The sequence below is a fragment of the Onychomys torridus genome, chromosome 1 (genome assembly GCF_903995425.1).
Source record: "Onychomys torridus chromosome 1, mOncTor1.1, whole genome shotgun sequence".
Taxonomy (NCBI): domain Eukaryota; kingdom Metazoa; phylum Chordata; class Mammalia; order Rodentia; family Cricetidae; genus Onychomys; species Onychomys torridus.
This window is the reverse complement of record NC_050443.1, coordinates 163,075,272-163,101,998: the sequence shown is the minus strand read 5'-3', so window position 1 is coordinate 163,101,998 and position 26,727 is coordinate 163,075,272. Positions and strand designations below refer to the sequence as shown.

The 26,727-nt window shown below is 47.8% G+C and overlaps 1 protein-coding gene across 6 annotated transcripts in view; it reads left to right on the top strand.

Moving 5' to 3' along the window:
- Sec31b (SEC31 homolog B, COPII coat complex component) overlaps nucleotides 1–24,484 on the top strand; it is a 32,605-nt gene extending 8,121 nt beyond the window's left edge. For 5 of the 6 annotated variants that reach the window (XM_036170322.1, XM_036170312.1, XM_036170298.1 and 2 more), the window contains 23 exons: nucleotides 3,845–4,040; nucleotides 4,245–4,340; nucleotides 5,958–6,101; nucleotides 6,364–6,506; nucleotides 7,932–8,031; nucleotides 8,159–8,320; nucleotides 8,835–8,969; nucleotides 11,755–11,985; nucleotides 14,133–14,207; nucleotides 14,453–14,551; nucleotides 15,015–15,114; nucleotides 15,658–15,836; nucleotides 16,083–16,209; nucleotides 16,759–16,904; nucleotides 17,560–17,733; nucleotides 18,161–18,322; nucleotides 20,446–20,620; nucleotides 21,747–22,061; nucleotides 22,284–22,342; nucleotides 22,561–22,719; nucleotides 22,965–23,075; nucleotides 23,494–23,565; nucleotides 23,750–24,484. In XM_036170322.1, coding sequence (XP_036026215.1) covers nucleotides 3,845–4,040; nucleotides 4,245–4,340; nucleotides 5,958–6,101; nucleotides 6,364–6,506; nucleotides 7,932–8,031; nucleotides 8,159–8,320; nucleotides 8,835–8,969; nucleotides 11,755–11,985; nucleotides 14,133–14,207; nucleotides 14,453–14,551; nucleotides 15,015–15,114; nucleotides 15,658–15,836; nucleotides 16,083–16,209; nucleotides 16,759–16,904; nucleotides 17,560–17,733; nucleotides 18,161–18,322; nucleotides 20,446–20,620; nucleotides 21,747–22,061; nucleotides 22,284–22,342; nucleotides 22,561–22,719; nucleotides 22,965–23,075; nucleotides 23,494–23,565; nucleotides 23,750–23,929 — 3,340 coding nt within the window. In that variant the 3' untranslated portion in view covers nucleotides 23,930–24,484. The remainder of the gene's footprint in view (nucleotides 1–3,844; nucleotides 4,041–4,244; nucleotides 4,341–5,957; nucleotides 6,102–6,363; nucleotides 6,507–7,931; nucleotides 8,032–8,158; nucleotides 8,321–8,834; nucleotides 8,970–11,754; nucleotides 11,986–14,132; nucleotides 14,208–14,452; nucleotides 14,552–15,014; nucleotides 15,115–15,657; nucleotides 15,837–16,082; nucleotides 16,210–16,758; nucleotides 16,905–17,559; nucleotides 17,734–18,160; nucleotides 18,323–20,445; nucleotides 20,621–21,746; nucleotides 22,062–22,283; nucleotides 22,343–22,560; nucleotides 22,720–22,964; nucleotides 23,076–23,493; nucleotides 23,566–23,749) is intronic. The other variant, XM_036170329.1, reaches the window with a different exon arrangement.
- The last annotated feature ends 2,243 nt before the right edge of the window (nucleotides 24,485–26,727 follow it).

Here is a 26,727-nt window from a genome sequence, read left to right as displayed (position 1 = left end):
TAGCTAGGCAGGAAGAGGGATAGACAGGGCTGGCAGGCAGAGAGAATAAGTAGGAGGAGGAATCTAGGAGAGAGAGACACCAGAGTAGGACATACAGAATGAAAGAAAGGTAAAAAGCCCCAAGGCAAAAACATAGATGAAGAGAAACAGGCTAAATTAAGTTAAAGAAAAAAAAGCTAGCCAGAAACAATCATAAGCTAAGGCTGAGCATTCATAACTAATAAGAAATCTCAGTGTCATGATTTGGGAGCCGGTTGGTGGCCCAGAAGAAAACCTGGTAAAGGCAAAGGGCACCTGGTACAAGCAGGGTCATTGTAGATCAGCATGTGCACTGAAGAAGCCATGTGTGGTTGTTACACAAATATCACTATGGAAGAAGGGTTTGAGGGAGAATCTTCATGGGCTATGGAAGAATGAGGTTGGAGGTCAATGTGTGACCTGCTGCTCTGTTCCTTCAGCTTACATTGAGACTCCAGATCTCTGAATATCTGCAGAATCTCTGTAGTTCCCCATCCTGTAACAACATAGGGGAAAGTGGGTGGTTCATCTGCTCTGAACCATTATCTCAGTTCTCTGGATACTTGGAGAACAAGGTCTAAAATGAGAAATCCATGCAGCCTGCTCAAAGGGCAAAGGCAACACAAGACAGAACAGAGGAATTGTCCCAGGTCCTGGAAAAGGTGAGGCACAGTCACACACTGTTCTTCCATCTGAGACTGTCCCACGAGGGAGCGAAGAGAGCAGCCTACAGTGTGTCTCAAGTCTTAAGGGTAGCCCCGAGCCATGCCCCAGGGGCAGGTACTTAGGGCAGTTACCTGCTTCATCTCTGGGGGGGTGCTTCAAGGTTGTAGACAGAACAGCTATCCACTACAAAGGCTGGCTTCTCGTTGGGTGCTAAGGGACAATGAACACTAAGCTGGAAAGAAAGTCATTCTGTGTGCCTCTCTTAGCGGTCTGTGCTCAAGACTTCCTTCTAGCTGCATCGAAGTCATATGGTAGAGAGAATGTGGCCTTTATTGTTTCATAAACCCAGGTCCAAACCTCATTTCTGCTGTTTACTGTCTTCTTGGGCATAGAATCCAACTTTTTTCACGATTTTCTGCACTATTAATTCAGGTCATAAAGTAGAAATAGTAATGCCTGTGCCTGTCCGGCATTCAGAAGAGTGTGTTGCCTCTCCAGTGGCCCCGTCCATCCCTCTGCCATTCTCCAGCCAGGGTCTGCTTTCTCCATTCTGCCTCTTAAAGAGACTGGATTCTCCTGGCTCTTTTGCTCCAGATATGGACACTCTTTTTCACTTTAGTTAACTGTTAAGAAGTTGGGATATTTCAAAAGGAACTCAATTAAATGAGAGCAAAATCTAAAATGAAGACGTGAATCAAACCACATTAGGGAGCATTTATGCAGCAGGTATTTGTAAGACTGAGGGGCTAAGTGCTGCTCTCAGATAAGCTTAGCTGGTCCAGCCTCTGGATCATGTAGGCTTCAGCTTATTCTCATCCTCATCCCTTTTGTCTCATTGGAAACGCTGTGGTCTGATTGCTAGGGCTGTGCCTGTCTATGAATGTCAGTGTCTCCTCTTCTAACCTGATTTTCTGTGCACTGATTCTCAGCCCTGGCTTGTAGCTAGAGTTTTCTTGCCTGGTCCACAGTCAAGACAAATCTCTCTCACCTGCCAGTCCCACAGTCACTCAGACCCAACCAAGTAAGCACACAGAGACTTATATTGTTTATAAATTGTATGGCCGTGGCAGGCTTTTTGTTATCTACTTTTTTTTTTTTTTTAATCTTAAATTAACCCATTTTTATTAGTCGTGGCTTACTGGTACCTTACATTTTGCTTGTCATGGCAGTGACTGGCATTTCTCTCCCTCTGCCTTTTTGTTTTCCAAATTCCCTTCTCTGTTTGTCCCACCTATATTTCCTGCCTGGCTACTGGCCAATCAGTATTTTATTTACACAGAGCGATATCCACAGCACTCACTGGCTGCTTCTCTGAATCACTTTAGAGCATCTGTTCAAATGCAGATTCCAGTGGCCTGTCTCTTCTCTGGCCCTTCTGTTTCTTGGCCTCTTGTAGGAATAGTGAACCATGTGTTCTTCAGCTATAGCTCGCCATTATCCTAGGAACACCTTTATCAAAGAATTCCATGTGTTCTCATGTGACAACATGACACCCTCTTGAGTCTGTGTGGACTCAGCTCTTCTGCCCCACAAAGATTGGTGCCACTTTAGAAAACTGCTCACTGCCTGCTGGTCGCTGCAGAAACACTTAAGTTGTGTGGCTTTCCCGTTCTTCAGATGTGGGCCCAGCCTGGACAAGTGCTCAGCTTCATACTCTTGCCAAGTTGGCTCTGCTCAAATGCCAGGTGAAGAGTTCTTTCTCTGTCAATTCTTGTTCATTCAGTTCCCTTGATGACTCCTCTCAGGGTGTGGAAATGTTTCATTGCTCTTAGGGATCGAGTGACATTTGATGTGAAATCTTCTCTCATGGTTAGCCACAGTGAGAGTGAGAGACAGGACCCCCCCCCCCAACTCTCTCTCTCTCTCTCTCTCTCTCTCTCTCTCTCTCTCTCTCCTTCCAGTTTTCAAATATTTTCCTGTGGGGCTTTACATAAGACCCAAACTTTTTTTTCTAGAAGACCCAGGGTTTGAATTTTTTAATGCAAAACTCTGGCACTGTTTTTTGTTTGTTTGTTTATTTGTTGGCTTGTTTTGTTTTGTTTATACGTATCCTCAGAAAGCCAGCAAAGTGCTTCCCACTTGGGGTATTTAGGATTTTGTGCCTCTGTGTCTCAAAGCTGGCCCATGACAATTACATGTTCATTCCAGTGGGCCAGCCACATGGGAAATACAGGATGAAGGGAGACCCTAAGGTTTTCTCACTTCCAGTTTGAGATGGGACAGTTGTTGTTTTAGGGAGCCTGATTCTAGTTTGTTCAGGGTAGGCTCTGGATGAGATGGGCTAGACTCTAAACTTTGACTCACTTAGCTTTGTGAAGATGAATTGATATTGTAGCTTTGCATACAGAAGCTTATAACTTCTCCAAGCTCACTTTCCTTAACTTGAAGTTGGAATAATAGAACTTCCTCACAGAACTGCTGAACGGTGAACTAGTGAACACTTGGAAAGCACTTAAAATACTATCTATTGTATAAAAAGTCATCAATAAATAAAGTTGACTTTTTTTTTTAGTCAGGTTTTATGTAGCCCAGGCTGGCCTTAAACTTGCTTATGTAAGATGAGGATGATCTTGAATTCCTGATCCTCCTGCCTGTAATTCTCAAATATACACCTGCCCAGACTGTATTATTTTACTATTTGAGCTGTCTATGTAGACACCATGATAACTACTTCAAATAGAGTACATCACTTGGTCCTCACAGCTCACAAGGTTAACTTAAAAACAGGCTGGGTATGGTAGCACATGCCTTTAATCCCAGCACTCGGGAGGCAGAAGCAGGTGGATCTCTGTGAGTTCTAGGCCAGCCTGGTGTACACAGTGAGCTTCAGAACAGCAAGGGCTACACAGAGAAACCCTGTCTCAAAACACCAAACCAAACAAACAAACAACAACAACAACAACAACAAACCCAAAATAAAAAAAAATACTCCCATATTACCCAGGTAGTAGCTTTCTGGATTCTAGTTTAACATAGACTATATTTTTTTCTAAAGAAAGGCCAAGTCCACGCAAAGGAGACTTCCCTTCTGGGTCTGGAGAACAAGGAAAATAGACAAGCAGATATAGACTTGGGCTGGGAAGCCTAAATGATGGTAGATGCTGGCAAAGATGTCTGTCCTCTGTATATTGTCATTTAACTAAGTTCTTTTTCTTTATAGGTTTCACAAGCTAATCTGGGGAAGCTTTGGCAATGGGCTTCTGGAAAACTCTGGAGTTATTGCTGGTGGTGGAGATAATGGCATGCTTACTTTGTACAATGTGACCCACATCCTTTCTTCAGGAAAGGAGCCCTTGATTGCCCAGAGACAGAAACACACAGGGGCCGTTAGGGCCCTGGACTTTAATCCTTTCCAGGTACACTGTCTCAGTTGATCTGATCGAGGCATGGCACGACATTCTGAATGGGAGTGTTCTCTTGTGGCTTCTAGGCTGTAGCTCTGAACCCTTCCAGGCTGAGATGGGGGAAGCTCTGGGTTTCCCAAACGTGGCTCTCCTCCCTCTCTCTTTCTGAGATGGGAGGGGACTTTAGAAATACCTTTTATATTTATATTCACACAGGGCAATCTCCTGGCTTCAGGAGCCATGGATTCTGAAATCTTCATTTGGGATTTGAACAACTTGAGTGTTCCAATGACCCCTGGATCCAAGTCACAGGTGAGGAGGCTCCCTCCAGCCTGGGGCTACCATTTAGTGTGTGCAGCTGGTTTTCCCAGGTAAAGTTTTGAATTCTGGAGCCGGCAGAGTACCAGAGATTTCAGGCTTTACCACTGGAGGGCAATAAAACTCCACAGACTGATACTCTACTAGACACCCAAGAGTCAGGAGAGAGGGCATGCCGAGTGCTTGGTTCATGGGGGTTATTATCTGTTCAAAGAATTTCTGGAAGGAAGTGAAGGGCAGGGGGATCAAAAGACCCCAAGAAAGGCAAGGAGTGGTATTTATCACAGTTGAGGGGACAGGGCTGGGTAGGTCCTATGCTCAGTAGGGAAGGAGCCAGAGTGGAACCCTGGATATATCACCATCCTTTTTGTCAGGGGAAGAGCGGCCTCATCTCTGTGTGGCTCTTAGGTCTGGTGTACCTCTGGGTAGGGCTCTCTGTCAGTCTGTAGCTTGTCTTGTCTTTTTACTTTTCCCTGTCTTGTGCTTTATTGTGAAGTAATCGTGAGTCAGCTAGTACTCTGTACCCCAAAAGTTACGCTAGTTCTCTCTCTGCTTCCCTTTTCTGGGGTTCTTCACATCTGTTTTCCTCTCTCAGATTTCTCCCCCTCTCCTTCTCTGTCCTAGAGGTTATTTTTCAATTTTGACTATACTTTTAAGAGAACTTAGGTGTAGTGCCAAACCCAGGTATACCAGCTGTTACCTCCCACTTCCATACCAATATCTTTTTTTAAAAATAAATTTATTTATTTTACATCCCATCCACAGTTTTCCCTCCCTCCTCACCTCCCAGTACCTCCCCCCACACACACACTCTCTGCTCCCATCTCTCCCCACCCTCCACCGCCACCATTCACTCCTCCTCCAATTCTGTTTAGGAAAGGGCAGGTCTCCCATGAGTATCACTAAAACATGGCATATCAAGTTGCAGTGAGACTAAGCACCTCTCCATGTATTAAGGCTGGGCAAGGGGACCCAGCATGTAGAAGACTGCAAATAGATCCTTATCTATCACCTACCCAAAACGCAAGTCCAAGTGATCAAATCCAGATACACTGAACCTGATAGAAGAGAAAGTGGGCCGGGCGGTGGTGGCGCACGCCTTTAATCCCAGCACTCAGGAGGCAGAGCCAGGCGGATCTCTGTGAGTTGGAGGCCAGCCTGGGCTACCAAGTGAGTTCCAGAAAAGGCGCAAAGCTACACAGAGAAACCCTGTCTCGAAAAACCAAAAAAAAAAAAAAAAAAAAAGAAGAGAAAGTGGGAGATAATCTCAAACACATTAGCACAGGAGACCACTTCCTAAACAGAACACCAATAGCACAGGCACTAATATCAACAATTAATAAATGGGACCTCAGGAAATTGAAAAGTTTCTGTAAGATGAAGAAAGGATAGTGTCGCTAGAACAAAACGGCAGCCTACACAATGGGGGAGGAGCACTGTACCAGTATCTTAAAGCATCTTTCTGGGGAAATGCACCTCAGCTCAGAGCCTGTCTTAGTGGGAGGAACCTCTTGCCTCCTTCGGGCTTGGTGTGGGCTGTGGAGAGGAGTAGAATGGGAGATGTCACTTAATCGGGTTATGACAGTTGTCGTTTTTACTATCTTACCCCAGACACCTCCAGAAGATGTCAGAGCACTGTCTTGGAACCGCCAAGTCCAGCACATTCTGTCTTCTGCTCACCCCAGTGGCAAGGCAGTTGTGTGGGACCTCAGGAAGAATGAGCCCATCATCAAAGTCAGTGACTGCAGCAGCAGGGTAAGTAGTGGGCCGGAACACAGGCCTGGACTCTGGCTTCTCTCTGTCAGACAGTTGGAGCTGCCCTCGCCCAAGTCAGGGATCCATTCTCAAGTGTTGGGAGCGAGGATGCAGCCCCATGGCAGAGATCCTATTAGAGTGAATGCTTGGGAAGCTAACCAGCTGATCTAGATTCTTATAGTGTGCCTTGCTTGCTCATGGTCATTACTTATTCCCTGAGAAGTCAGGTTCTACCACCCATCAGGATCTCCTTTGTCTGCAGATGAACTGCTCAGGCCTGGCTTGGCACCCAGACATAGCCACCCAGTTAGTGTTGTGCTCAGAAGATGACCGGCTCCCGGTGATCCAGCTGTGGGACCTGCGCTTTGCTTCCTCACCCCTGATGGTGTTGGAGAACCACAACAGGTAGCATCTCAAACCCATCTACATATTCGGCTTCATTTTAGCTGCTAATATCTTCCATGTCTTCCAAGCCATTGCAGAGAGCACAGCCAATACTAGCTTTCTCTCTAAGAGGAGTGTTCCTTTGGAGCCTGGACCTATGGAGAAGAGCCTGGAATTCCTTATTCTTCCAGGGATGGGGTCATGAGAAATTTTAGAGCAAATTAACCCTTGTGTTAGTTCTATCACTAACTACCTGAAGTTAAGTTGTAAAGAAAAAGCTTTGTTCTCTGTTCATGACTGACTAGTGTCCTTACTTTGGGGACTGTGGTGTGGGAGCAAATTTTATCAGGAGTGTGTAGGGAGCAAAGCCATTTATCTCATGGCCAGGGAGCAAAAGAGATCTAGGAAGAGAGCATCTCCTTCAGAGCCTTCACCACTCTATCTGCCCTGTCATTGGGAGGCCTCTCTACTTCCCAAGAGCCCCTCTCTGAGGACCAGACTTTAACACATGGACTTTTGGGAGATGCTTGACATCTGAAGTACTGGGATTGAAGGCATATGCTACCATGCCCACCCTTAGATAACATCTAAGCTATAAACTATGTACTGGCTTATGCCTCTAATCCTAGCACTCAGGAAGATTGCTGGGCATTCAAGGCCAGCCTGGGCTACATAATGAGGAGGAGGCAAAGCCTGAGCACAGATGAGATCCTGTCTCATAAAACAAACAAAACCCAAAGGATAGCAATCTCCTTGGGAGAGTCCTAGGTTCTGCTCTGAGAACAGTGTTCATTTCTCTGAGTGGGGAGCCTCCTGCAAGACATCTTATCTTGGGCTCCTATCTGTTCAGGAAGATCTGCCTCCGAAGCTGTAGTTTCTTGGGCCCACAGCGGAGGACACAAAGTGTTCTAACAAGGGGCTGTGGTGCCTTTTTTCCTCCTTTAGTGCGCTCTCTCTCTCCTCTCTCTCTCTCTCTCTGTGTGTGTGTGTGTGTGTGTGTGTGTGCGCGCGTGCGCGCGCGCGCGCGCGCGCGCGCGTGCTCTCAGGCACACATGCATGTAGACATGTAGTGTGCATGTGTGTGCACAGACCAGAGGTCAACCTCAGGTGTATCTACCTGTTTTTTGAGACAGGGTCTCTCACCGAGTCTTAAGCTCTCTATTGGATAAGGTCAGTTGGCAGTGAACCCCAGGAATCCTCGTGATTCTGACTGCCTGGTGCTGGGATTATATGCACTACCTTGCCAGGCTTGGTTCCATGGGCACTAGGGGTCAATCTCAAGTCCTCACACCTTTATCTGACAGATACTTACTTTTCACAGCATTGTTTTCTTCTTTGAAAACTGAAGTCAGATCATCTGTTTTGAAGAGCTGAGTCTTATCTAAGATGTATGAGGCACCTACTCAGAGCTGGCATTCAGCAAACATTGGTTCCTCTTTGTTTTAGGGGGATCTTGTCAATGTCATGGAGCCAGGCTGATGCTGAACTACTGCTTAGCAGTGGCAAAGACAACCAGATCTTTTGTTGGAACCTGGCAAGCAGTGAGGTAGGCTGGTCCTTCTGCGGGCACACTGTGATGGAGGTGTGACAGCAGAGGGATCCCAGCTATGTGTTCTGAGTGGCCTAAGTCAGCCTTTCCTGGACTGCTCCTAATGGATCTGCTCTCACGGCAGGTGGTGTACAAGCTGCCCACACAGAACAGCTGGTGCTTTGATGTTCAGTGGTGCCCGCAGAACCCTCCTGTGTTCTCTGCTGTCTCCTCCGATGGCTGGATCAGTTTGTACTCTGTGATGGGTGGGAGCTGGGAGGTCCAGCACGTGAGGCAGGCCGACAAGGTATGAAGGGCTTGGTGGAGAGTTCTGGAGCGGGAGCTGCCTGTGCTTTAGGGAAGAAAGGACGCAGAGCTTGGGAAGACATGGGAGCTATTGAGGAGAGGGAGACCAGGCTGTGGGTTTCAGAGGGATATATCTTGCATTAGTACCTGACTTCCTGGGAGGAAGTCAGCTTCTGCCACAAAATGAAGGAAACATCGTCTTAACCCTTGTTATTCACTCTGGAGCTCTGTTTTGGGTTTGTTATCTCATAGCATGAGCTGACATATCTCCCTCTCCGCTGTGTATCTACTTTGTGTTACACTCCAGTGTAGACTTTCAACATAGCTTTCCAAGAGGCCCACACATCTGAGTCTCCCGTACGCTCTCACTCCCATCCGCATATCCTAGACTGTGGGAGTCTCGGTTTCTAGATCAAACTGGGCATCGCAAGGACTCATCCCCCAGTTGAGCTTGTAGGTAGAGTCCCTCGCTGAGTTCCTCTCAGCGTTGGTGACACAGGTGTCCTTCCCTCTAGATTTCCTCTTCTTTCAGCCAAGGGCAGCCTCTCCCTCTGCTGCAGGTGCCTGAGCAAGCGGCCCCAGCGTCATTAATGCCGCCCTTGAAGAAGCCCCCCAAGTGGATGAGAAGGCCAGCAGGCGTTTCATTTGCTGTAAGTGCCGTGCCGGTCCTGTGTTGTGCTTGTTACAGTGCCTCTCAGCTGCCCAGCAAGGAGCTAAGGGCCTATCTCACCCCACCCCCCACGCAGATGGTTAACCTAGCTTCTCCCTTCACCGCCAACACTCTGCAACCTGACTGACCTGCCAGTCCTGCCTGAAAGACATCTACTGCTTTAGACCTCCTGCTTATGACAAACAGCCTGAGACTGTCCCTGAGATTTCTGTAACTCTTACATGTCTGGACTGCTGGCAAGGAATACAGGAAGGGAAGAAGAAACAAGTAGATTTCACCCGTCATTCCTCTACTCAAAAGTTTTGAGCTTCCGCTGCCTTAAGGCTGTCCATCCTTGGGGCTCCATTTACCCTCCCAGTCTCTTCTTCTATCTCAATGTTAGGAGTCCCTTGTATTTCAGTTTCTTCTCTCCTGTGCCCACCGAATCCCACAGGGGACTTTGAAGACCTCCTAATACCACTTCCTCCACAATACGATACCTGTTCTTAATCTTAGTTAACAGCCTCCATTCTATAGAGATTTGTACCCCTGTGATTCTATAAATATAATGTAATATAATATAATTTAATGTAATGTAATATAAAATAAAATAATATAAAATAATATAATATAATATAATATAATATAATATAATATAATATAATATAATATAATATAACATGTATTGTACACGTATCTGGAGACCCTGCTAAGTAATAGATTTTATAAGGCTAGGAAGTGCCTTGTTGGTTTTCATATCCCCAGAGCAAAGCCTTTTAAACTCTAATGTGAATAAAGGTCACTTGCAGATCTTACTAAAACTCAGGTTCTGGTTTAATGGATCTGATATAGGGCTCAAGATTTCCAGTTTTCCAGCCAGTCTCCAGATGGTATCTTTGCTTCTAGTTTGAGGACCAACAGTTTGAGTAGCAAGAAGGCCCTGGAGCACCTAACACACTGCTTTAGATACTGGATTTGGTCTTAAAAAAAAGAGAGAGAGAGAGAGAGAGATGTATAAGAGGAGATTCTTGTGTTTAGAGTCAGCAGTTTTATGACAAAGGTATGACTTAGGAATGTCTTTATAAAAGAAGAGGAATGGGCACTGGGGATGGAGCTCACTGGGAGAGCACTTGCTTAGCATGCCCATGGTCTTGGGTTTAAATGACTCCCACCACCGCTGCTGTCAACAACAGAAATGGCAGGGGCAGTCAGGTGAAGAGCTCTATCATAGCTCTGTTGCTAATTAGTTAGATGACTCTGAGGAAGTCATTTAACCCCTCAGAACCTCAGTATCGTATTTGTAAGACAGAAGTAGTAGTGCCTGCCCAGCATTCTGTAACACCGTCAAACACTATGCAAGTAATAATAATGAATGATGTTGTTGAGCACTAAGTTGTGCTCTAAAGTTTGTTCTGTAAGTGACATAATTACGACTAGAAAATTCACTAAGCGGGTGGGACTTAGGAAGGGAAATAGTGACTAGTTAGGGAGTGGAGCAGTATGTCCATCTTGGTAAAACACGGAATGACTTGAGGGTTTCAAAGTGACTGATGCCGCTCTCACCCAGCCCCTGGTGTCCTTGTCTGGGGTGTGGCCTGGTGACTGGAGAGCTTCCCAGGAGTTTCACTGTGTGGCCAAGATTGAGAATGGTTGGAGGAAGGGTCGCTAAAGCTCTGGTTTTGTGTCATCTGCTTGATGTAAAGTGTCAGATTTGGCTGGCTGGAGACCTCAGGTGGGGTGGGGTTGTAGGTACAGACCCAGAAGTGGGCAATGTGGAGCAGTCACATCGGTGATCGAGAAGAAAGATGCTGGGTAGACATATTTGGCCCTGACTTTGGGGGGTTTTGTGCATGCCAGAGGAGTGTAAGTGTTCTCCTGTGGTCTGTCAAACCAATTTACAGTCTGGGTAGCAGCAGGGGTGTGTGAGCAATAGGGCAGACTCTAAGCCTTGGATTGGGAGAGTGGAAAAAGACAAAGGCTAGCAAGCACTTCTAGGAATGGAGGTGTGCTAGTCAAGGGTGTGGGAAGGAGAGTATCTGCATCGGAGACACCGAACAAGACACTGAACAGTAAGCCTGGCTGTGGTGGTATACATAGCCTGGGAGAGCACCGCTGTGTGCGCACTAGGTGCCTGAGAAGTGGTGGTTCCAGGAGTGGGAAGTGGGAGAGAGTTCCATGTGGTGACATCTGAAGCTTGTCATAGTAAGATTGCTGTTATAATAATTGCTATTATAATGAGGGCCCATTTGGCACTCAATTCCTGATCCTGTTCCATCCTACCAACTTTCTGTTGGTTTCCCATCTGTCTTGGTCAGTGTTCTATTGCTGTGAACAGACACCATGACCAGGCGACTCTTATAAAAGAGAGCATTTAATTGAGGGCTTGTTTACAGTTTCAGAGGGTTAGTTCATTGTCATCAAGGTGGGAGAGCATGGCGGGATACAGGCAGACATGGTAGCTGAGAGATCTACATCCAGATCTGCAGGCGGCAGGAAGAGAGAGAGCCACTGGGCCTGGCTTGGACCCTTGAAACCTCAAAGCCCACTCCCAGTGACACACTTCCTCCAACAAGGCCACACCTACTCCAACAAGGCCACGCCTTCCAATCCTTCCCAAGTAGTCCCTGATGACTAAGCATTCAAGTATAAGAGTTATTGGGTGCTGTCATTCAAGCCACCACATTATCCAAGGCTTGTCCAACAGATAGCCTTCTCTGAAATCTTAACTTGGTGTTAACTATTGGCTTGAAAGTATAATCTTTTCTTTTTTTACATTTTCTCACCAGTTTGGGGGAAAGCTGGTTACCTTTGGCCTTCCCAGCATCCCTGTCCAACAGATGCCGCAGCCTTGCTCCCGCCCTGTCTACCTCAGTCAAGTCGTCACCGACTCAGACTTCCTGGCACGGTCAGTTCTGCTGCAGGAGGCCTTGGGACCTGGAAATCTCCTAAATTATTGTCAGAGCAAGATTCAGCAAGCTTCACTGCCATGTGAAAAGATGCTCTGGCAGTTCCTGAAGGTAGGAGCCTTGAAGGCTGGCTGTTCTTCCCTAAAGATCCAGACCTCAGCCCTTGGCACCTCCAGGAGATGTAGCAAACACACTGTGACCCATTCAAGAAGCACATCCCTGACTCGGTGTTTTTATGTTCTCTGGACACAGGGTCTTTATCCTTTACCTTTACCCTTCTAGGGGCTCAACGGCCACTTGAAAAGATGGCACAGGGTGGGGGTTACTGCTATTGTTGGTGTCCTGGATATTTTACCAGTCAAAGCAAATGCTTTCATAGTATCATGCCAAAGGAAAGATTCACTGGAGGGATTCATGAACATAAGGAGTTTTGAGGTTTGTTTGATGTAACTCAGGGCAGGTCCCTTTTGGGCCACTCCACGTCAGCACCAGGGATTTAGTCCTAGTCTTCACTCTGTCAAGTTCTGTAACATGAATATCAAAGAGTCTTATTAATAAAATCAAACCCAAGGCCAGTTATCGGGGTGACTGCTGGAAGATCAGAGAGACAGAACAAGCCACAGCTACCTCACCTCACCAGTTCCTCAGCTGGTCTTGTTTCCTCAGACTGCAAGCTTCTGAGTCCTCATCCAAGTGAATCTCAGCTGAACTATGCTGCTCCAAATCCTGAATGCTTAACCAGCCAAATGCTTCTAGTTTCTGGTCTTCACGCCTTATATAATCTTTCTATTTCTGCCCCCACTCCCTGGGATTAAAGGCGTGTGTCACCATGCCTAGCTGTTTCCAGTGTGGCCTTGAACTCACAGAGATCCGCCTGGCTCTGCCTCCCGAGGGTTGGGATTAAAGGCGTGTGCTACCACTGCCTATCCTCATGTTTAATATTGTGGCTGTCCTATTCTCTGACCCCAGATAAGTTTATTTTGGGGAACACACAATATTTTGGGGAACACAATACCACCACAAAGTTCTAACATGGAGGAGTGTGTGCTTGTCAGCAGACGGAGAACTAGCTTGTGGCAGAGGACTTGCCTAACATGCATGAGGCTTGGGGCTACAGCTCTCTCTCTCTCTCTCTCTCTCTCTCTCTCTCTCTCTCTCTCTCTCTCTCTCTCTCTCACACACACACACACACACACACACACACACACACATATTCACATGTAAACACATACAAAAGCACATGCACATACACTCACACACATGTGCACACACACAAAATAAGTAAATAAATGTAAACTGAGATACTCAAAGCTGTCCATCATGATGGTTTCTGAAGATAGCCATGGAGAGCCATTTCCAAGGAGAAGCATGGAAGGAGAAGGAAGGCAAGAGATTGTCAGAAAGATTATAGTCAGAATTCATTTTCCATGTGGAAGAAGCAAAGAGCAGAGGCCCTTGGTGTCTGGATTCTGAGTGGGAAGCTGACTTTGTGCTCTGTCCCTGTAATCGACCAACAGTGCCTTCTCAACTCAGTGTTCAGATCCCCGGGGCCACTTGGCACCAGTCTCCTCAGAGGGTTTGGAGACCAGGAGCACAGCTTATCACAGGGTAGTGTCAGTGGCACTGTCCTGTGGTAAAGTCTTTCCAGTACTTCATGCATCAATTCAGAGTTCTCTTTAGCTCCCCACATAGCTTAGATGCAAGGAGATGACCCAGGTGGACACAGGCAGATGTATAAGGTATCCTGACTTAGAACTTCTCAGGCAGAAAGGCCAACAGCCAGTTTCAGAGTCCCCAGAGGGTTATGTTCAGTAACCAGAGTCCATGAAGCTAAAAAACAAAACAAAACAAAACAAAACAAAAAAAACCCAAAATACCCTGACATGGTGTCCATGTCAGTTACTTATGGTTTACATAGTTCAGGCCACATGCACTAACCAATCAATTACAGCAGAAGTGCCTCCAAACAGCCGGTGCTTTACTCTCATCGGTTGCCAGTGTAACTGAGTTAAGAAGTCAACGGAAGGGACAGTTTTCACACAGAAGTGGCAAAGGGTTGTGATAATACTGTCCACAGCCCAGCAAAAACCAGATTGGAGGAGGAAAGGTAAGAGGGAGCACCATTGTTGAGAGGGTACTTTTGATGGCACATGGAACTGTATTTGAGGGTACACTCATACAGATGTCCGTCGTGGTATAGGAGAAGGGTCTTTCACATTCATATAATGGAAATGTTTCTGCATTTTCCGGTTCCTTAGGTGACCTTAGAGCATGACTCTAGGCTGCAATTCCTCAGGCTGTTGGGGTTCAGCAAAGATGAGCTCCAGAAGAAGGTAAGCTTTTTCACATCTGAAACACAATTGTCATAGAGAGGAAATAGTCCTGCTGGAGGAAACTGCCCCAGGTCACCTGGCCATAATTTACCATAGATGTGTATTTTACCTCCTGGAATTAGGATTTCTCCAGAAAAGTAGAGGAAGGATCTTGGAGAGGATAGGTGTGGGGCATGGGAGTGGGGGACATAAGACTTGGGGGAGCCTGTATTGGAAGAGTGGTATTCATAAGGCTCTCTTCACAGGTGGACACATGCTTGAAGAAGGACTTGAAGTTAGGAGGAAGCCCTCAGCTTGAGGCAGTTGACCTCAAAAGTGAGAGACCACACACCTTTTGCCACCAGGTATGGTAGGAGGCCAGGCCACCTGACTTGAGTTATGTGCACAGGAGACCTGCCTTTTAGGGAGCATTCTCCCTGCTGGCCCTTTCGCCTGTTCTCAGTAGACTTCTGGAGGAGCCACTGCTCTCTTGGAGCCAGAGTGGGACACCGAGACCCCAGGGCACTTCCTAAAGCTACCTGCGCATTCTTTTTTTTTTTTTTAAGATTTATTTATTTATTATGTACACAGAAGAGAGCGCCAGATCTCATCACAGATGGTTGTGAGCCACCATGTGGTTGCTGGGAATTGAACTCAGGACCTCTGGAAGAAGAGTCAGTGCTCTTAACCTCTGAGCCATCTCTCTAGCCCCACAAATTCTTTTTGTTTTGTGAGTTTGGGCCAGAATAGTAGAGCTTTGTTTGAGAGCAGGTGCTCTGTTTTCTGGTTTTGGTTCCTACTCAGTCGCATCTGTCCTTCTGTGGACAGGCCTCCAAACACACCACCGAGGAAGCCTCTGCGTCCTCCGCCTTCTTTGATGAACTGGTTCCTCAGAACATGACTCCATGGGAGATCCCCACCACAGAAGGTACCTGGTCCCAGGGAAGTAGGTGGCCCAGAGTTTTTGGTTTTAAGAGTCCCTATTATCCCATGCCTCCCACCTAAAATCTCAACTGTGGGTGGGCCTTTTAGTGTTCCTCTAGTCGGAATGTAAAGTGGGTGCTGCCTGTAGATGATGGTCTCTACTACAGTCTTTTTTCCATCCCTTAGTCTTCTTGTTAAAAGGACTGTGACCTTGCCCACGCTGAGCAAGCATACATCATGCCTGAGACCCTGCACACAAGGCCCTCTCTCTTTGAGTCCTGTTTTAGAAAGTTACAGTTGGACCGTGGCACCCTGGGACACTACAATTTGTTGCCCAGAAATGAAACGTGGGAGTTTTGTGAAACCAGGCAGGCTGAATTAGAGATAGAGTTTGCAGACAGGCCTCCAAACACACCCCGGAGGAAGCCTTCACATCCTCAGCCTTCGTTGAAACGTTGGAACCAAAGGGGGAAGATGATGTGTGTCATAGGGACAAGCAGTGAACATATGCGGGCTGGCTAATGGGGTGGGGTGCCCCTGTGTGCAGACACTGATGGACTCCTGAGCCAGGCCCTGCTGCTTGGGGAGCTGCGGCCTGCTGTGGAGCTGTGTATGAAGGAAGAGCGCTTCGCTGATGCCATCATCCTGGCTCAGGCTGGGGGTGCAGAGCTGCTGAAGTGGACACAAGAACATTACTTGGCCAAGAGGAGAACCAAAATCTCTTCGGTACTGCCCATCATGCAGGAGAGGAAGGGAGTGGGGGATTACCTGGGTCTGGACAAGTGGAGGCCTATGCCTTGGGACTGGTGTTCGGAACCCACCCGTGTCCCTACTCTAGGGACCTCTACTTCATTGCTAGCCCTGTTGAGTGTTCTGGCATGAGTGGCTTTATTAGAACATCCCTGTGCGTGACACTGACGGACTGTGCTGGATGGAAGGCTGAGGGTCTCTTTCCCTTTCTGCCCAATACAGCTTCTAGCCTGTGTTGTAAAGAAGAATTGGAAAGACCTAGTATGTGCCTGTAGCCTGAAGAACTGGAGAGAGGCACTGGCTTTGCTACTGACATATTCAGGGCCAGAGAAGTTCCCTGAGTTCTGTGGTAGGTGTGACTCCAGCACATGTCAACAGACTTATACAAAGAGGAGAAAAAGAGTCAGCCTGGACTCTGGGAGGCAGGGCTCAGCCGGGAGGCAGGGACTGTAGCATCTTGTTTCCTGGTGGCGTCGTCACATATGTTCTCTTATTCCTCTGTGTCACATCTTGTGGCAAGTTCTTTGCCTTTCTCTAGAGAGCAAAGTTAGTCTGAGTTAGCTTTTTTTTTTTTTAAGAGTTCTTTTTTATCTTTATTTACATGTATGAGTCTTTTGCTTGCATGTATATAAGTGAATGTACCTTGTGAGTGCCTGGTCCCCGTGGAAGGCAGAAGTAGACAGATTCCCTGGAACTGGAGTTGTAGAGAGTTGTGAGCTACTGTGTAGGCTCTGGAAATTGAACCTTCACCCTCTAGAAGAGCAGTGTGTGCTCTTCGCCACAGAGCCATTGCAGAATCTTGTGTCAGAGCTCACACTAGTCCACTTGTTTCCAAACACGTGAAGGAAGAGCAGCACAGCGAGGCTGTGCTGTCCATCAAATCTGCATCTCTCCACAGACATGCTGGGAAGTCGACTGGAGCAGGAGGGAGGCAGGGCACTCACCTCTGAAGCCAGACTCTGCTATGTGTGCTCAGGAAGTGTGGAGCGGCTGGTGGAAAGCTGGGCAAAATTCCAGCAAGCCTCATGCCCCATGGCTCTGCAGGTACCTCGTCCCTGCAGAGTTCTGGCCGCTCCAGGCCCTTAGGAGAGACTAGTGGTAGGGAATACAGATAAGAGAAGTGAGTTACATGCAGATAAGAGAGAAGTAAGTTAGAGCCGAGTGTTAGGGAGAGCAGAGAGCCCTCACTGTCTGATGCCTTCTCCCAAGGATAAAATAATCATCTTATTCCCTCAGGAGGCAAGCTCAGGTACGAGCTTTCATAAAAGGATTCATTATACAAGTCGATTTAATATTTGATTAATAGTTTCTGTGAAACATGCTATGGATCTAAACTCTATCAGGTGTGCTGTGGGTAAGCAGAGAAGGCGAAGTCACAGACATGTGAGGAGACCGAGTCTCATGAAACAATAAGTCTAGCAGAGTCTGGTCAATGACATACTAGCAAGGGACAGGAAAGACCAAGAGGAGACGGAGATGCATAAGAACCCAAGGCCTGGCTGCAGCCCATTGATCCCAGTCTTAACAGCCTAGGAGCGAGGCCTCCTCTATCATGTCTCTGACATGTGACTGTCTGTTGCCTTCACCATGGTGTGTCCAGGTACCCTCCTTTCCATGGTAGGGTGTTCCTGGGTGAGCCACCTGGATACAGCACAATATGCTTGGAAGAGGTTGATCACCTCCGTCCTTGTCCCTACAGGACCTGATGGAGAAGGTGATGGTCCTTAGCAGGAGCTTGGAACTACTGCAGGGTTCTGACAAGATAAGCCCAGGGCCTGCCACAGTCGACAGGCTCACCCAGTACGCCAATCTCCTGGCAGCCCAAGGCAGCCTGGCCACTGCCATGAGTTTCCTACCCAGTGACTGCATCCAGGTGAGGGTGGCCATGATAAAGGCCAAATCATCTTACTCCTTGATCTAACACTGAGCATATCCATGTTTTAGGCACTGTGCTGATGCTGTAGTTCTTGGGAGAAATAAGATCCCTTAGGCAGCTCGCAGCCTGTTGGGAGAGACCATATCAGTAATTTAGTGTCATAACAGAGGACTGCACTAAACATATCAGGAAAGAGGCTGGTTTTTCTGGAGAAGAGAAGGAAGACTTTCCAGCACTTAAAACAGCGGAGAAAGCAGCCAGGAAAAGGGGTGCATGCAAGTGTTTGGCAGGGATTGGAGAACTGTGGGTCTCTTCAGGTTACCGAAGACTATAGAGAGTTATCCAAAGCTTGTTGAATGCGGCCAGGTTTGTAAGATGTTTACCTGTTCTAGTTGCTAACAGCTCTTCCATGTTACAACCTTAGCCAGCAGTTCAACAGCTGAGACATCGGCTTTTTCACGCCCAAGGTTCTGCTGTCTGGGGCCAACAGGCTCCCCCCTTTCCTTTTCCCCGGGTTGCTGTAGGAACTGCCCTCCACCCCAAAGAGAAGTTATCCTACAGAATGGGATCGCAGCCTCCTGACCGGGTGAGAGCTTGCCCGTTCATTCATTTATTCATCCATTCAAACTTATTTATGGACCAGCCATGGTTGTAGATACTTGGAATATTTTAGTGAACAAAACCAGATAGAAATTCCTAGCTTCATAGAGCCATGCTAGATTCAGTTATGTTTTAGTAACTGTTTATTGAACAAACACTGGGATCTTAGAACATAAGGGACACAAATATAATCTTTGCCCTCAAGTAGTTCACCTAGTGGAAAGGTAAGGCTGTCTTAGTTAGGGTTTCTATTGCAGTGAAGAGACACTATGATCAGGGCAACTCTTAAAAAGGAAAACATTTCATTGTGGTGGCTTACAGTTTCAGAGGTTTAGTCCGTTATCACTGTGGTGGGACAAGGTGGCACACAGGCAAACATGGTGCTGGAGAAGAAGCTGAGAGTTCTACATCTGGAAGTGAACAGTGTATAGCTTGAGCAAAGGAGACCTCAAAGCCCACCCCCATAGTGACACACTTCCTTCAACAAGCACACCTACTTAAACAAAGCCATACCACCTAATAATGCCGTTCCCTTTGGGGGCCATTTTCTTTCAAACCACCACAGACGTATTAAAAAAGTGTAGTAGAATTCAGAATAGCTATGATTGCAGTATGGCAGATTGCAATGGGATTATATAGAAGAAAAAGAAATTTCCTCTGTGTGTGTATGTGTGTGTGTGTGTGTGTGTGTGTGTGTGTGTGTGTGTGTGTATGTGTGTTGGGGAGCACAGCTCAGGGAATATTCTAGAATGAGTATGATAAAAAATTTAAAAATTGTAGTACATTTCTTTAAAAGGTTTTTTTATATCTTTATTCACACACATTATATGTGCAACTGTGTGTGAGTGCCATGTATATGGACACTCACAGAGGCCAGAAGAGGGTGTCAGATTTCCTAGCACTGGAGTTACAGGTGACTGTGAGCTGCCGGATGTGTGTTCAAGAGTGTGCTAAGAGAGCACCATCAACCACTGTGCCATCTCACCAGCCAGCCACCCCCTTAAGAAGGTGGGCTTCCTTCCTTCCATCCTTCCTTCCTTCCTTCTTTCCTTCCTTCCTTCCTTCCTTCCTTCCTTCCTTCCTTCCTTCCTTCCTTCCTTCCTCTCTCTCTGTCTCTGTCTCTCTCTGTTTCTCTGTCTCTGTTTCTCTCTGTCTCTGTCTCTCTGTCTCTCTCTGTCTCTGTCTCTCTGTCTCTCTCTGTCTCTCTCTGTCTCTGTCTCTCTGTCTCTGTCTCTCTCTCTCTGTCTGTGTCTCTGTCTGTCTGTCTCTCTCTCTCTCTCCATCTCCCTCTCTTTCTCTCTTTCTTTGTATGACAGGATCTTACCATGTAGTCCTGGTGGATCTAGAACTCACTATGTAGACCAGATTAGTCTTAAACTCACAGAGATCCACCAGCTTCTTCCTACTGAGTACTAGGCCTGCACCACAATACTGAACTTGAAAAAGAGATTTCTTTTGGTTGTTGTTGTTGGTTGGTTTTGTTTTGTTTTGTTTTGTTTTGTTTTATCTTGTTTTTGAGACAGGGTTTCTCTGTGTATCCCTGGCTGTCCTGGAACTCACTCTGTAGACCAGGCTGGCCTTGAACTCAGAGAGACCTGCTTGCTACAGCCTCCAAGTGCTGGGATTAAAGAGGTGTACCACCACCACCTGGCCCCTGAAAAAGTGATTGTTTTTAAATATATTAAGTGTGTGTGTGTGGGCGTGCGTGCATATGTGGGGGTGCATGTGTGCTATAGTGCATCATATGTAGAAGTCAGAGGACAAACTGTGGGAACCAGTTCTCTCTTTCCACCATGTATAACAAGCCATCTCACCAGCCTTGATTGGCTAGTCTAGATTACATTATTTAGACAAGGGAAGGGTACTTTAAGTCTGTTTCAGGCATGGGGGCAGATGTGCAAACACACCGAAACTGGAGGAAACAATGGTCTTTTGAGGAACTGCTAAAACGTCAGTGGGTTGTGGTCCTGGGATTGGGTTATATAAAGGTCTAACAGATGAGAAGTAGAAGGCTGAGAACCTGGCGTTTTGTACTGAATGCCAGACACTTGACACTGGTGTTGGAAGAACTGGCCACACCACACCAGCTCCCTGACCCTTTCTTCACAGGTCCCAGCTTCATCTGCAAGGCCGAGGGCCACAGCTCAGCCATCAGTAGTGATGCCCTTCACACCCTCCCGTCCCAGCCCTTCTCAGGGCTCACAGACACAGTCTACAGGTGACTACAGGGTACCTGGGCCCCAGGCAACCCTGCCTCTGCATTTGGGCCCTGGAGTAAGGCCTGGTGAGTAGGGGAAGCTCTCCTCTGCAGAATACAGAGGTCTCAGGAGAGACAGACATACTGCCTCCCCAGTACATGCTGACAGTGCCTAGAGAGAACATTGTTTTGTTTGGGGACAGGGTCTCCTGTAGCCCAGGCTAGCCTCAAACTTGCTATGTAGCCAAGGATGACCTTAAACTAATCTTCCTGCCTCTGCCCCCAAGTGCTGGAATTACAGAGGAATACCCATCTTGTTTTGTCTTTTTAATAACTTTTGCAATTCTCTTTTGAGAAAATTGCTTTGAGATTGAAGTCTGAATTCCTAATAGTGTCTTTTACTGAATCCCCCTTTATATTCTGTTTCTCTGTCTCTACCTATGTCTCTGTCTCTGTCTCTCCCTCTATCTCTGTCTCTCTCTCTCCCTTCATCCCTCTCCCTCTGTCTCTGTCTCTTCCTCTCTCCCTCTGTCTCCCTCTCTCTGTCTCTGTCTCTCCCTCTCCCTCTGTCTCTCTCCCCCGCTCTCTCCCCCTTCCCTTCTCCCCCCCCCCAGTTAAAGGCTTTTTTGTAATCTTGGCAGTATACTGAAGTAGCTATGTCAATCATTTCAATTCACTACTACTATTTTGAGGGTCAAATAAGGACAACAGTTAAAAAGTACTTTGAAAATTATAGATTTCTCTCTGCATGTGCTAATCATTCCTTGTTATTATCAGGTGTGGGTTTACAAGTGGTTTTTTTTGGGGGGGGGTGGACTCTTGCTTGGTTTCAAACTCTTGGTCTCCAAAGATCTTGTCCCAGCCTCCCAGGTGTCACCACAAGTGTGACACCACACTTTATTTATTTGTTTATTTATTTATTTGTTTATTTGTTTATTTATTTATTTATTTATTTATTTATTTGTGGTTTTTCGAGACAGGGTTTCTCTGTGTAGCTTTGCACCTTTCCTGGATCTCGCCCTGTAGACCAGGCTGGCCTTGAACTCACAGAGATCCGCCTGGCTCTGCCTCCTGAGTGCTGGGATTAAAGACGTGCACCACCAACGCCCGGCCACTTTTTTATATTTGTGTTGCTGATTTGTTCCTGCATGATATCCTGAGTCTCTCCCCAAATGAAGCTAATGATAAATTACCCGTTTCTCTTCTCCTTCAGCTTTACCTCAGCCGCAGCTGTTAGGAGGACAGAGTATTAGAGCTGCAAACCCGGTTGGCTTCTCTGGAACATGGCCTCTTCCTGGTCCCCATCCACCCATGGCATCCCCAGACACCATGCAGCCTGGCTCTCCCCCGCTGCCTCAGACTCCTAGACTGCTCCCTCTGCCTCCTATGGGACCACCAGGTCCCAACCCTCTGAGCTCCCCGCCCTCAGGCTCTCCTGTCACTTTTCCTGTGGCTGGCCCTCCTGGAGGGCCAGGGGCTCCATGCTCTAGGACCCTCCCAAGCACTGGCATCTGGACTCCTTATCCAGGTCAGACTTCTTTCCATGGCATCTTCTTGGGGGTCATTGCCTCACTCCCCCATCCCCACCACTGCTTTGGGAGTCTTTCTGCTAAGACCCTTTGTCAGCTAGGAGTGTGACAGATCTACAGAAGGAAGGATGGCCAACTCTAACCAAAATAATTTTTCCAGCTTTTAAATGTTTCCAAGGTCTTGACTATGTCCTTAGAATCCCCAATGTTTTGTTCTTTAGGACCCCAGGATGCCCGGCAAGCTGCTCCAGCCACTTGGGAAAAGCTCCCGGGGAGAAAGGTCATGCACCTTTCCCTGCCCTGTGATCCACTCTCTAGTTCTTTAAGAATTCAGCCCCGCCCTTCTCTGAGTTTGTGTCTACCTGTCAGCAGCTCCCTCTTTCCCCCCTGTACACATCTTTCTGTTTCCCAGTCCCCTACTCACCACCCTGTTTCTTGTTCAGAGTCAGGGCCTGCAGTGTCTCACAGTTCACTCTATGCTTTTCTCTGTCTCCTTAGCTGCCAGAGACATTTATACCGCCAGCACCGATTTCAGCTCCAGTTATGAGCCTTGGCCCTGAGCCACCACAGACCCTGCTGCCACAGCCCCAAGTCTCTACTGTGAGCTGGTCTCCTCCCGGAGCCCCAAGAGAAGGCAGCCTGCAGATGACCAGAACCGTGAGTCCCCTGGGAGGCTTTCCAGCCCCTTGTGGGCAAGAAAAGTGAGATCATAGAAACTGCATTCTTGCTCAAGGCAGAAGCAATCCTTGAGCCTGAGCTGAGGATGTCCTTCCTGCAAGGGGGGGGGGGGGGGCTCTCAGCTCGGCCTTGCTGGGAAGCGTGACCTCAAGTCACAGGTAACTGAGCCTTAGGGAGGCCATGCTGACAGACAGCCTTCAGTTCTTCCTCGTTAACAACTGCAGCAGCTGCCTCCTGAGAAGATGGGGAAGAAGGAGCTGCCCTCAGAACATCAGTGCTTGAAGGACTGCTTCGAGGCACTTCTTCAGCGCTGTTCTCTGTCTGCCACTGACCTAGTGAGTCTGACCCTTCCCCCAGTGCCCTCTCACATCCTCGGGTAGGCTGCTAGTGCCTCCGATGGAGACCAGTTCCCTTGCTGTCCGGGGCATTTTGACCGATGTACTCCCTTGATGTGCAAGTGAAGTGCGGAGGGCCTGGAGTCTGGCTGAGTCACACTTCTCAATAGCAGGACCAACGAGCATGGGGATTCACAGGGGCAAGGCCTTTAGAAAAGGTGGCGTTGGCGAAGAAAGCTGCTGTTCACTCGCTAGCTGTGTCGCCTGGGCAAGCCTCTTGCCGTCTTTGGGCCTCCACTTTATCTGTGAAATGAAGGAAATGGCACTGAGCATTCTAGCTGGTATATCTCAGGATGTTTGCAGTGCTGTATAGTGTGAGCCTTAGGGGTGGGGTCAGAATCCATTTTCCTCCCTGCAGAAAACAAGAAGGAAGCTGGAGGAGGCAGCCCAACGTCTAGAATGTCTGTATGAAAAACTTTGTGAGGGGACGGTGAGTACCTGACTGACGACCTCTGCCTGGTGCCTCTCCACCGCCAGCCACAGGCAGAGGCCCAGTGTCCCTTCCCCCGTGAGTCTCGGAGCCATCTCCCTGCACTTGGATCCTCTTAGCCTTTCCCTGCTGTCAGAGCTGGGCTGGGCTGGGCTCACCTAATCTAAGGGCCATACCTCCACAGCTCTCACCCCACGTCCTGGCTGGGCTCCACGAAGTTGCCCGATGTGTGGATGCAGGCAGCTTTGAGCAGGGCCTTGCAGTGCATGCCCAGGTGGCCGGCTGCAGCAGCTTCAGCGAGGTATCCAGCTTCCTGCCCATCCTGAAGGCTGTCCTCACCATCGCACACAAGCTGCAGGGCTAAGCCAGGCAGCCTCTTCCACCAGGAAGCCATTTCTGCTGGGACTTAGCTCCTGGTGCAAAGGGGGCTTTCAACAGACTTTATTTCTCCCAGTATCCATCCCTTGCTGCCAGCTAGGCGATGCTGGGGACTTGGTTCCACACCAGCTGAGTGCCTGTGTCCTCCCCCTTCATGCCTGCCCACCTGGGCTTTCCTAGGGGGCTTTCAGCCTGGGAGGTAGAGCACAGAGTCAGGTCTTTCTTTCCCTAATATAGCAGTGCAACAGGGTCTGCACCGGAATGTCTCACACAGGATATTCTGTTCAGATGCTTCAGAGAGGGGAAACAGTATCATTGGTTCAGTCTGCCTCTGCCATGACTCATCTTGTGGGTCTTGTTCTTTCTCTTCTGGAGTTGGAGTCCAACTGTCCTGTCCACTGCCTCTGTCTTCATATTTTAAGGTCAATATTTATTGTAGCCCCAGGAGTTGGTTGATGGTCACTTTTGCAACAAGTCATGGACATGAGGATTGAGGATTGGGTGTGGGTGTTGAGCAAAAGCAAGAGAGGAAACTGGCCCTTTAAAAAAAAAACAACTAAACTCATGTGTTAGCATTACTCAGGGTGGGCTGTATCTCGTGTGTTAGCATTACTCAGGGTGGGCTGTATCTCGTGTGTTAGCATTGCTCAGGGTGGGCTGTATTAGGTGGCCAGTGGAAGAGTGAAGTGCCTTTTGTTTAGACTATGAGGTAGAAGCCTGTAGAGCAGCAGTTCTCAACCTGTGGGTCATGACCCCTTTGGGGTCAAATGACCCTTTCACAAGGATTGCCTAAGACATGGGAAAACATAGATATTTATATTACAATCCATATCAGTAGCAAAATTACAGTTATAAAGTAGCAATAACATAATTTTGTGGTGGTGGTGGGTCACACTGAGGAACTGTATTAAAGGGTCACAGCATTAGGAAGGTTGAGAAAACTGATGAAGAGAATGACCTTTGACACTGCCAGGCTTGAGCCCTGGAATCAGAGCCCGGCTTCTCAGGGATCCAGGGTCCGTCTTCCCTCAGCTGCCTTATGCCTCTGAACCGCTTCTCTGGCCTTACTTCCATGCTGACCTCTTAAACAGTGCAATAAAGTGACTTGCTTTCCAAAGCCGGTTCCCAATCCTTGTCTCCTCTAGATCCTACTTTGCTGATGCTTTCCTTTCAAGAACAGAGAGGTCTTGCTTCCTCTACTACATAGGAAGGCAGGAGAGAGGTCTGGAGAGAGATAAGAATAACATATTGAGGAAAAGAACTCGAAAAATTAATGTGTATGAGTGTTTAGCTTGCCTGAATATTTGTGTACTGTGTTTAGTACTTAGTGCCTACAAAGGCCAAAAGAGGGCACCTAGTGGGTGCTAGGAATTGAATCCATGTCCTTTGGAAGAGCAGCCATCTCTCCAGCCCAAGAAAATACTTTTTTAAAAGTGTAGGCCTATGGACTTGGGCAGCAGGTCTTACCTTGTAGTGTATGTAGCTACACTGCTTGGGGGGGGGTGTGTGTGTGTGTCTGTCTGTCTGTCTGTCTGTCTCCATCTGTGCCTGACAGTTAGCTGCAGGGTTTCCCCCACACCACTTCAGGGCTGAGCTCAGCTTCACAAAGGGCCTGGGTGTGAAGCCAGGGGGAACCAGCCCTAACCCTGTTGTCGACCCCATCATGTCTGCGGGCTAGATGTGTGTGTTTGGGAGGGAGGGATTGTTAGGCAGTATTTGTTTGTAAAGCCACTTGCTCTTCAGATAATACTTGTGCTAACTTCTATTGATGAAGCAGTGTGAGCTCCAGCAAAGTCCTTTCCCAAAGTGTCTTTGAAGCCAAGAGCCCATTGAAGGGAAGAAAGGCGGGGAGAGGGGATTAGTTTGTTCAGCAGCTGTGAATTTCAGTGGGAGGTTGATGAACTCTGAAGTCTTTGTTTAAATTAAAGGGGGGGGGGGGCTGCTGCTGGAGCGAGAGCCCCACTTGGGGCCCTGAACTAACACAAGGAGAAGTCTGAGCTGCAGGGAGCTGTGTACTGACTGCGGAGACTTTTCCCAAACACTTTCGGAAAAGGTGTTGTGAGGAGAGAAAGGGGCGGAGTGGCGGATTAACATGTGAAATGAAGTTTTCATTGACTCCGGCAGGGGTGGAAGGCTGTTTTAATGGCATTTTGTTCCCCTATTTTCTCTTCTTGAGTTCTTTAGAGATATTGTTTTGCTAAGACAGGCCTTCTTCCCTTTTCTTTCCAGTCTGCGGATTGCCTCTATGGGAGCCAACATAAATATTTCTCCTCCAGGAATGTGGGTTAATTAAAAGGAAACGAATGACTGGAAGCATCCAATCCAGACGGACAATAGGCGAGTGCCCCGGCCTGCCCTCCCCTCCCACCACCACCCGCGCTACCAGCGTGCCAAGGACGACCCTTCCTCTCTTTGCGCTGACCTGCTCCTAAGGCCAAGTGAGGCTGGGATTCTTTTAAAGAAAAGAAAGCCCCGCTTGTGTGTAGGTTCACAGGCCAGAGACAGGAAGGAGACAGTGTTTTGCTCACCCCACCCAGTTCTCGTCACTTCTCAGGACCTCCTTCTACTTCTGTCCTCGGACTGAGACAGATGGGCGGGAAGGGGCCTGGGTGGCTGTGCCACCCCACACTAACTTACAAGCCTGTCTGCTTTCTCAACATCAGTTTAAATGTGTAGAGCAAAGGTTTGACTAGCTGACCTCAGAGGTGCCTAGTCTTCCCAGTCGGCAGTTCTAGGGTTTTCTGCACAGCCGAGGTGATTTGGTGTGTAAGCCCAGAAACCTTG